Source organism: Gavialis gangeticus, unplaced genomic scaffold (genome assembly GCF_001723915.1).
Source record: "Gavialis gangeticus isolate Ggan-Ray unplaced genomic scaffold, GavGan_comp1, whole genome shotgun sequence".
Classification (NCBI taxonomy): Eukaryota; Metazoa; Chordata; order Crocodylia; family Gavialidae; genus Gavialis; species Gavialis gangeticus.
Window position 1 is genome coordinate 15,097,421 of NW_017729011.1, and position 10,046 is coordinate 15,107,466.

The 10,046-nt window shown below is 43.7% G+C and overlaps 1 protein-coding gene across 3 annotated transcripts in view; it reads left to right on the forward strand.

The window, feature by feature from the left end:
• Positions 1-10,046, forward strand: part of NUP188 (nucleoporin 188) — a 75,865-nt gene that overhangs the window by 12,345 nt on the left and 53,474 nt on the right. For 2 of the 3 annotated variants that reach the window (XM_019510610.1, XM_019510612.1), the window contains exons 4-12: positions 1,432-1,516; positions 2,427-2,507; positions 2,942-2,986; positions 3,585-3,677; positions 3,813-3,932; positions 4,611-4,822; positions 5,626-5,740; positions 7,559-7,762; positions 8,857-8,946. In XM_019510610.1, coding sequence (XP_019366155.1) covers positions 1,432-1,516; positions 2,427-2,507; positions 2,942-2,986; positions 3,585-3,677; positions 3,813-3,932; positions 4,611-4,822; positions 5,626-5,740; positions 7,559-7,762; positions 8,857-8,946 — 1,045 coding nt within the window. The remainder of the gene's footprint in view (positions 1-1,431; positions 1,517-2,426; positions 2,508-2,941; positions 2,987-3,584; positions 3,678-3,812; positions 3,933-4,610; positions 4,823-5,625; positions 5,741-7,558; positions 7,763-8,856; positions 8,947-10,046) is intronic. The other variant, XM_019510611.1, reaches the window with a different exon arrangement.

The window sequence follows — 10,046 nt, forward strand, 5'->3', positions numbered from 1 at the left end:
CTGGTGAACAAACATTCCCCCAGATCCTGATGAGCACCCCTTATAAACTCATGCGCAGGCTCAGGGGTGATCTGATGGCTGCCTTTTTCCAGGCTGAAGAACCCCATAGCTCTCAGCCTCTCATCATAAGGTCTATTTTCCTGACCTCTGATAATGCGTGTGGCTCTTCTCTGGATTCTCTCAAGCTTCTCCCCATCCTTCTTGAATTGTGGAGCCCAAAACTGGACGCAGTACTCTAGCTGCGGCCTCACCAAGGCCAGGTACAACGGGAGAATGACATCCTGGGATTTACTTGAGAAGCATCTCTGGATGCAAGCCAGCATTTTGCTCGCTTTACTAGCAGCAGCATCACATTGAAGGCTCATGTTCATCTTGTGGTGCATATCTCATCCAATGCACCAAATGCCCTGATGGAAAATACTTAGGAGAGACCAAACAACAACTGCACGCCAGAATGTGAACGTCTACCGGAAATCCATGAAAGACAAGAATACTCAGCTGCCTGTGGGAGCACATTTCTCACAAGAAAACCACTCTCTCTCCAATCCTCAAAGGAAACTTACAAAACACTTCCCAGAAATGAGCCTATGAACTTCTCCTCATCAACCTCCTGGATACTAATAAATATAGACATTGGATTTATGACACATTATAACCTGCCTGACATCTGACCCCCCAGGTACCTCTCCACTATTCCTCTCCCTTCTCTCCCCTCAACCCAACCTGTCTCTCATCCACTGACTCCTCAGTTTACATCTTCACTGCCTATCTTGTATGCATACCAGCCCAGCCTCTGGCTTACTTTTCATTCCATCCAGGAAGAGCACACACCAACTGCTGAAACTTCCTCAGCCCAATGAAGGGTTTTTAAACCCAAAAGCTTGGTTTTAAAAAAATGTTCTTCCAACAATTTAAGTTGGTCTAATAAAAGATATTGGATTCACCCAAAGAACCTTGTCTTAACATGCTTTATTTAGCTTTAGTTAAATCTAATACCTCCATTGTGAGGTACTAGGAAAATGTGAATTAGCCCATTATGATGCATATTAATGAAAGAGCACGATTTTTAAGTGACGCTTAATGCGCTTTAGCCTAGTTTAGTGAACATTAAATATGGAGCATGTTTTTAGTGATGCTTTAATATGCATTAAAATAGCTTAATGCATATTAAGCGCACATGTAGATGCATCCAGTGCGTTTTACATATGTGTTTTATAGCTGTAAATGAACTTTCTATTGTACAGTAGGTGAATTGTGTCAGACAGAGTCCTTCACTGAGGAGATCATAGTACATATTATAGATTTTAAAAAGTCAGTAAAATTACCAAAAGTTTGTCAATACATAAACTGATAAACATCAAGGATTTTGGAATTAAGCCTTTTCATTGCATCTTTTAATATAATTTTCTAAAAATATTTTTCCATTTTTAGTTCAAGTTCAGCAGAAAAAGTAAAAGCTGACAAAGATGTGGCTGCTCCGCTGAAGGAACTAGGCTTAAGGGTCAGCAAGTTCTTGGTGAGTAGATGTTCCGCATAGCTTATTTGTTATTTCCACATTTCAGGTGTAGTCAGGGAACCTCATATTGTGCTTTCTAAAGCCAGTGCGTTGCATCTTATCTCTGAGTAAGGTAACTAAGTTGTAATTCTTTCTAATTTATCTCCTGTTGTAAGGACAAAGACTTACTTTTGTACTTCTTTGTGTGGTAATGTTTCCACACAGGACCTTTCCTTAGTTCTCAGGTGGATGTGTATTTTTTGTACATGGTGTGTTTTTCAGGTGGAAGTAATTTCTTATTGGCGTTTGTTTAAAACAACTTGAATTCTGCTTTCTGAAGCTCAAGTTAGTTTAATAAGCCTTTTAATATTCAGTAGAGATTGAAGAGAGTGTAAAAATCGAGCTCAGTTGTGCAAAAACAGGTTATGCAGAGGCAGCAGACCAACATTTTCAAAAATGGTCAGTGACTTCCAGGTGCTTTGAATCTTGGTGTCCAAATAGAGACAGCCTATAAAGGGCCTGTTTTTTCATAAGTATTGACCCCTCTGAAAAAGGGGGTCATTTAAGGCATCTGAAACTGGGCAACTAAAAATTTAGGTACTCCAAAATCATTTGTCATGTTTAAAAAACTTAGGTAATTGCCTGTGGAATTGAATTCCTTCTAATCAAAAGCTGGAACCAGGTGACCCGTCAAGGATGGTACCTTTCTTTGTATGGTCCATTGTGCAGTTGCTGGAGTTGAACAAGCTACATTTAAATAATTTCACTGTTTATATTCTGCTTTCCTTTAAAAACAATTACATGTTTTGTAACTATTTAATCCAGAGAGACAAAGCTGCCTGATAGTTTTGAGACTTCAGCACCTCTTGATGAACTCAGCTGCCTTGGTTTATTCTTCACCATCATTGAGCATGCCTTTTTGTTGTTTCAGGGTCTGGATGAAGAACAGAGTGTACAGTTGCTACAGTGTTATCTTCAGGAAGATTACAGAGGCACCAGGGACTCACTGAAGGTCTGTAGTCCATGTCCTGATCATTCCGGTCTCTTCTTCCCTCAAGGCTGGTAGTTTATTGACAAGCCTGGCGATGCATAATGCAAATACCATTGTAGCTTTTCTTCCATTTCAGAAAGGAAATACCTTTATTTCAGGTCTGGTTTTATTATATATCCTTCTGTCTGGTTTGAGCTGGTGAAGGGTATTCTTTTGAACTCTTAGCCAGAGGAATATACTGCAGTGACAGGTGTCTAAGAGAGGGGATTTGCTAAAAGGAGCAAGGCCATGCTCTGCAAGTGAAATCTGTGATCTGTACTTTTGATACCTAGCATCTCACAAGAAGTGGTGTCTAAATTCCTCTTATTACTTTCAGTGTGATACTGTCTGGTTGAATAGTGTGTATGAAAGGTGCAGAATAGTCACTTCGTCATTGTCTTGTGATTTGCTTGCAGACTGTTCTGCAGGATGAAAGACAGAGTCAGGCTCTGATGCTGAAGGTCAGTAGTTTTCCTTATTCTTTTGTTTTTGGAAGAATATGTTAGCAGCGAATTAACTGTACTGTTCAGGAAAAGGTTGGAATGACTGAAGTGCTCCTACAGTTTAAACTGCAAGTCTGGGAGGATTTTTTGATTAAGTGAGGGGATTAATAGACACAAGAAAAGCTTCATCAATTACTGTAGAGGGGGACTTTCTGGGTGTTCTGATGACAGTAAGTCCATGCAAGTGCTTATGAGGTGTCCATTAATCCAAAGAGATGACTTTGGAAGACTGAAACAGATCAGTGGGGCTAAGCCGAATGGGAATTCATCTCTCCCTCCCTTACTTTGCTGCCTTCCTTTATTTGTCAGATAGCAATGGGATTATGGAACCATTATAACAGGCAAAAGGAGTGTGCGTGCTTGTGTGTAAGAAAAAGTTTAAAATATTTTTTTCAGGTGACTTAAAAATTGTGTGGTAACACCATGCCTATTCATTTGATGCTTGTTTTTTCATATTGTGATTGGAGTGTGGTTGGAGATTATGATGATGAGGTACTGGAGGAGAGAAGAGAGTTAGACAGTAGTGGATGATCCTCATGACATTGTGTCTTTACAGCTGGCTGACTATTACTGTGAAGAAAGGATTTGCATTCTGCGCTGTGTCCTCCACCTCCTTACCTATTTTCAGGATGAGAGGCACCCCTACATGGTACATACTTGAACCTTTTCCCAAATCAAATCTCATTGCTATATGCAGTATATACAAGGGATGCATTGTTTGCCCATGTGTGTATTTAAACAGTATATGTGTGTGCATATGTGGAATGTCTGTTTTTTCTTTAAGGCACAATACTCCCAGTGTGTTGAAAAGTTGGAAAAGGAACTGGTTCCTAATTACAGGAAACAGTTTGAAGAGCTGTACAAAGCAGAAGCTCCTACTTGGGAAACGCATGGAAATCTCATGGTATTTTGTTTTTTTCCATTTTCTTTATCAAAGCTATATTTTGTTTGCTCACTGCATGGTCAGTTAATCAGGAAAGTGTGCGAGTGTGTGTATATGTGTGTGTACACATGCAGTTAAGGACATTTCTAGCATCCTCAGAAGCCAGAGGAAATACTTTACTTTGGTATTACTCTGGTCATATTTTCATTTAGGAGCTAAGGAGTGAGCTAGAAAACTGAATTCTGATCTCTAGTAGCAAAAGAGTTCAGCTATCAGTAGAGCACCAGCTCCTGTCTATTCTGCAGTTGTGACCCTTTGTAACATGTATTTTCATTTTTAAATAAAACCTGCAGAATTAATTAAACTGATTCATTTAGCATTCTGGCAACTTTGGACGATGTTTCCTGGGCCTAGGGATAGGTGTTTCTCCCCTGTCTTCAACTCTGTGGGCTTCATAAGAATCTCTGGAACCCAATGATGTTGATCTTTACTTAATCCTTGCATGCTGGGATTTGCCAGCCACAACTGAGGAGGTGATTTTTACCAGTTTTTTGACGTTCATGTCAGAAGAGATTCTAGCACCATTTGTGTAAATCCCTGACTAAAGATGCTGATGAATTCCTTCTGATTCTCTTGTTTTTTTTGTTGCATTGGTCTGCTTGCTTCAGCTCTAACAATAAGGCTCTTCTCCTTGTACAGACAGAGCGCCAGGTATCCCGCTGGTTTGTGCAGTGCCTCCGTGAGCAATCCATGCTTTTGGAAGTCATCTTTCTTTACTATGCTTACTTTGAGATGGCACCTGATGAACTGTTGGCATTTGCCAGGATGTTCAGAGATCAGGGATTTGGCTCTAGACAGACCAATAGGCACTTGGTAGATGAAAGCATGGATCATCTGGTGGATCGTATTGGGTAAGTATTTTGACTGTGTGTACAGTTAGTAAGGAATTAACCAATTATTTTCTTCGTTAGAGGAAATATTTGTGTCTTGTGGGTGTTCTCCAAAATCATCATTTCTATAAACAGCATTTCAAACTGGTGATAAGGATAAAAAATCACTTCTGGTTAGGCTGAGGGTATTTTTTGCAAGATACAAGTGTGATTTTAGCCTGGGTGAGCATATATGTGCTAGCTTTAGTCTAGCTGACATGGGTATTTGTAGCAATGGAGACACAATATCATTGGCTTCTCGGCATAGGGCAGCAACTGGAATACGTACCCAGGATCATTGAAAGGCTTGCACTGCTAGTCTTTGCTGAAGGCAGTGCGGTCTTATCCTCACTGCCATTTTTAACTGTGCTGGCTAGACTGAAGCTGGTGTAGGTTTACCTGCATGTGCTGCCAGCACACCTTGACTTTCTGTGCAGCCCCACCCATTGTCTTTGTTTCCAGCATGAAACAGTTGCTGTGATTTAACATTTCACAGATTTTTATAGAAAGAGAGGCCATCATCAAATAATTCTGATTTTCCTGTTTGTAACTATCTAACTAGCAGTAGATAAATTTGAAGACTTAACTCAATGTTTATTGACATATCATAATCCAAGAACATGGGTTTGTCAGATTAGCTGTTCTTACCTTTCACGTTGTTTTTCTTCCCTTTTAGAGACTTGAGCAAATGTAAAGCTGATGAACTATTTGTTCTTATTCCTTTACTTCCCCCATTTTTGCTGAATTCTTAAACAAAGCTTCATTTTTTTTTCTTCTGGGTCAAGCTACTTCAGTGCTCTTATTCTTGTGGAGGGCATGGAAATTGACTCCCTGCATGAACGTGCTTTGGATGATAGAACAGAAGAACATAAGTTAGCCAATAATGGGCACGTTCACCAGGTAAGCCTTTAGAAAGCCTCATGCCATTTGGTATTCCCTTGTAATTAGAAACCACTGTAATTGCCCAAAATCAGGCTGCTGGAACTGTGGAGAGGACTTGTCTGTGAAATTTGTTCTCTGGGCTTGCATAATGACTGTCAGAGCTAACTTCTTCATTATGCCATGGGGCAAGTAAGAAAAACACGGAATCTTCTGTGGCTCACCTTTGAGACTTTTTTTGGAATGCTTTATGAATATATGGAGATGAAGAGCGAACAGGCTTAACGTGAACTTGTTAAAAAGTGTAGAAACTAAGGATCTGTTCTGTGATACGATATTTCAAGGATCTTTAAAATAGAGAATAAGTGCAGGCTAGAAAATGCAGTGGGTCCAGTCAGTTAAAGAAGAAATCCTGTTGCTGCTGCTTCTGTGACTGATCTTTTCAGGCCAGCATTGTACTTAGCTTTGGGTTTTAAGTTTGTTAGTTTCACTAAAATGCTTGTGACAACATAACGAACTTTGAGTGCAAGGGGCTGTCTGCTATTTTCGTTAGAGATGCGTTTTCCTTTATTTTTGTAGCAACTTCACCTCCTTCCCCAAAATGTGAACGAGCATAATGGAAGAAAGAAATGTGCTATGCTGTTTCTTTCTGAAAGCATGCAGTGGGACCAGTTCAGTAGATCTTTTATTGAAGATTGTTATCAGCATAAAAAGTAGGGGCGTGCACTGGTAAAGATTTTTTTTTTGGCTGATACTGATGGCTGATTATTAAACAGCCATATTGTCTGATACCGATCCAATAGCTGATATGCAGCCTGGCAGCTTGGAGAGCAGCATCTGGCCAGTAAGTCTCTAGGGGCTTAAGGAGAGGGAGCGGGAGGGACATGAGGCAGATCGAGGCCTCCACGGTGAGGGAGGGAGTGGGGTCAGTACAGGGTGCTTTCCAGCTGGGGGCGGAGCTTCAGGCCTGCTCATCCCAGGGGGGGGAGGAGAAGGCAGCTCCCACTACAGCGCACATCCCTGGGGGAGGTATGAGGGGCATGTGGCCCTGGGGTGAGGGTGGGCTGCCCACTGTGGGCTTAGGGCCAGTGGCCTCTTCCCAGTAGGGGGGAGGCCGGGCTGGGGTGGGGGGTGTGATGGGCGGCAGTGGCATTAGAAGGGGGGCTACAGCGAATTTTGGGGTGGCTGTAGCCTATGCCGTAGCCCCCGAGCACAGCCCCGGCCCAGCTCCCCTGCCGGGAAGAGGTTGGCACAGTCCCTGGCCCCTAGCCTGCAGTGGGCAGCCTACCCTCACCCCAAACGCAGATCTGGGGGCACATGCTTCCCATGCTTCCCCTGGGGATACACGCAGCAGTGGGGAGCCCCCCTCTCCTTGCCCCCCTGCATCCCCTGAATGAGCTGCCTGCAGCTCCATTCTGTGCACCACCCCAGCTGGGCAGCGCCTACTTCTGCCTCAGCCCCACTCTCTCCCTCACCATGGGTGCTTCAAGCTGCTCCTCAGGCCCCTTCCCTCCTCCTGCCCCTTCCCCTCCACAGACTTACTGGTCAGACACTGCTCTCCAAGCTGCTGGGCTGCATTCCTGGCCACATGCGTGCTGTGGCTACACACTTGCACACGGCATTTATTGGTGACATTATCGGCTACACTGACCAAAAAAAAGCTAATTGCCAATAACGTGAGTTTTCCTTTTATTGGTGCCAATCCGCTATGGACCGATATATCAGTGCATCTCTAATAAAAAGGTGACTTTGTGCTAATCCTCTGTCAACCTAGTGCTTGCCGGGCTAGGGCTTCTTTCAGACTGTATTGACTGTTTTGTTTGTATCCTTTCTTCTAAGCAGGAAATGGACCGTCTACTGCTGACATTAGGGGATGTTTCGCATCATGCCCCTGTTCTCTTGGCCTGGGCTTTGCTTCGCCATACAATAAGCCCAGAAGAGTCAACACATATAATCAGGCGAATGGGGAGTACTGCAATTCAGCTTAACGTGTTCCAGTATCTGACCAAACTTCTCCGATCACTAAGCAGTGGGGGGAAGAATGTGAGTTTCGTATGATTGTATTTGTACACTGTTCAGGGGGGAGAAGACTTTGTGTGCTAGTCATATAAAGATGTAAGATGATGCAGGTAGTTTGGGCCAGTATTCCTGGAAGTCCAGGTTACTATAAATATAGTACTTAGCAAAATACTTGCTGGTAAATGAGACCAGATTTGTAGTCTTGGATTTTTTTCTTTGTAAATTGCAAATGACTATGAAAGTAATAGGAAGGATTTGTAAATTCAAAGGGTAAATAAAAATGAGTTCCATAAGTTCTGTTAGGAACTATATGTAACCAGAGCAAGTTGAGATTTGGCCAGTGGCTAGACAACCTGCTCAATCATATTTATTGGACATTTAATATCCTGTTTATTATATTATTTGATTTGATAATGAGCACCATATGTTGTATCTCTTTACTTAGATCATGGATTCCCAAACTGTGGTACACATACCTCTGGGGGGTTACCCAAGACATCTTTGGGGGGTACACAGGAGAAATTGTGATGGCAGATTTAATTTTCATTATAATAATAATTAGCATTTAAGGGGTTAAAATATAAAATTTATGCTGGTTGAGGTATGGAGCAGCTAGTTAATTTGGAAGAGGGGTATGCAATAACAAAAAGTTTGGGAAGCTCTGGTTTAGATGATTTGCTTCTGTTACCTTTCTGCCCTGATTGTTTCACTAGATTGTTTGTTCCCATATTACACTATTTGAAATCTGGTATAATTTTCAGGTAGAAGCTGATGAGAGAAAATCCCTTCTATTTTTATTTGTGGAATGCTTTTCAAAAGGACTATAAAGGGAAGCATTCAAAGGATAGTGGGGCTGGGGCTTCCACCTGCCAAAATAATTTGTTTTATGTAGCACTTCATAAGTGGCTGGTCCCAGATTCACTATTTTGCAATAGTTAAGTTAGCTACATCCTGAATCTTGAAATCTCTTTCCTATTAAGCTTGCATTAAAAGAGCAGTTGCTCAAAACACAGATGCCCATAATGGGCTGAAGGCTATGAATGCAGTTGCAACACAGTAGCAAATACTCTGGTAGTTGATATTGTTTATTCACTGACTGACCTGTCTTTATGTTCCAGTGTACTGCCAGCACCGCTTGCATGTGCATTTATGGGCTGCTTTCCTTTGTCTTGACCTCACTGGAGTTACGTACACTAGGCAATCAGCAGGTCAGTGCCTGAAGTTTGTTGCATCTGTTATCATTTAATATAATCAAACATTCCCAACTGACTACCTAAGTTATGGGTGTAAATTCTCCATTTGGGATGCCATGCAATACACTCTTCAGGTCAGGGGTGGGGAAATTGTGGCCATGGGCCAGATCCAGGTTGACAAGGGATTCTATCCAGCTTGTGGTGGACCCCTCAGCCACACCTGGCCCAGGCATGGGAAGCAGCTCTGGCAGTGGTGTGCGCGACCAGTCCTGCTACCTGTGGTGTTGCAGCAGGCGGGGAGGTGGTGCAGCCACTGGACTCAGCTTCCCAGTGGCTCCCACAGTAGCAGCTCACTCTGCCTGGCTGCCAGTGTCACCGCCACTGCTGCCTGGGTACCCTGGCTCATCTGCCTCATACCTACCTCTTGGGGTGCTGAGTGGAGCAGGTGGGTGGGGTTTCAGTGGAGTCTCCACTCATATCTGGGTCTCCTGTGGGCAAGGTGTGCTCGGCCAGGTAGACGGGATGGGACTGTGGGCAGGTGGGAAGCAGCATCCGGGGGCAAGACAGGCAGGTGGGGCTGGGGCTGGGGCTGGGGCCAGGATCACAGGGTGGTGACAGGGAGGGTTGAGGCCTGAGACAGCTGCGATCTGCTCCCTGCATGTCTTTGCCCTCAGAACTAGCGCTAATCGCAGAGATGTTCAGGGACCGGATCGTAACTCTGCCTTGGCCCCCAGCCCCATGCTGTCATGACCCTGTGATTCCGGATGATGCTCCGCATCTGCCCATGGCCTCATCCTGTCTCACCCTGGCTGAGCGTGCCCTGTCCGTGGGGTTCCCAGGCTGGTCTTCATGGAAACCCTGCCCACCAGGTCTGTCCAGCACCCCTGGTGGTGGGTGTGGCGGGGGGGAAGCCTGGGGCTGGGTAGGATCAATTGCCATACTACTCAGTACCAGCCGCGACAGCTCACTCAAACTCCTTAAGTGGCTCTCCAGCCCAAATAATTGCTCACCCCTGGTTTACTGTGCTGCCTCCCTAGCTGGGTGGTGCAAGTTTCATTGTTCCCACAGGTCTGGTGAGCAATATTGAAAAGTGCAGAATAATACTTTTTACATTT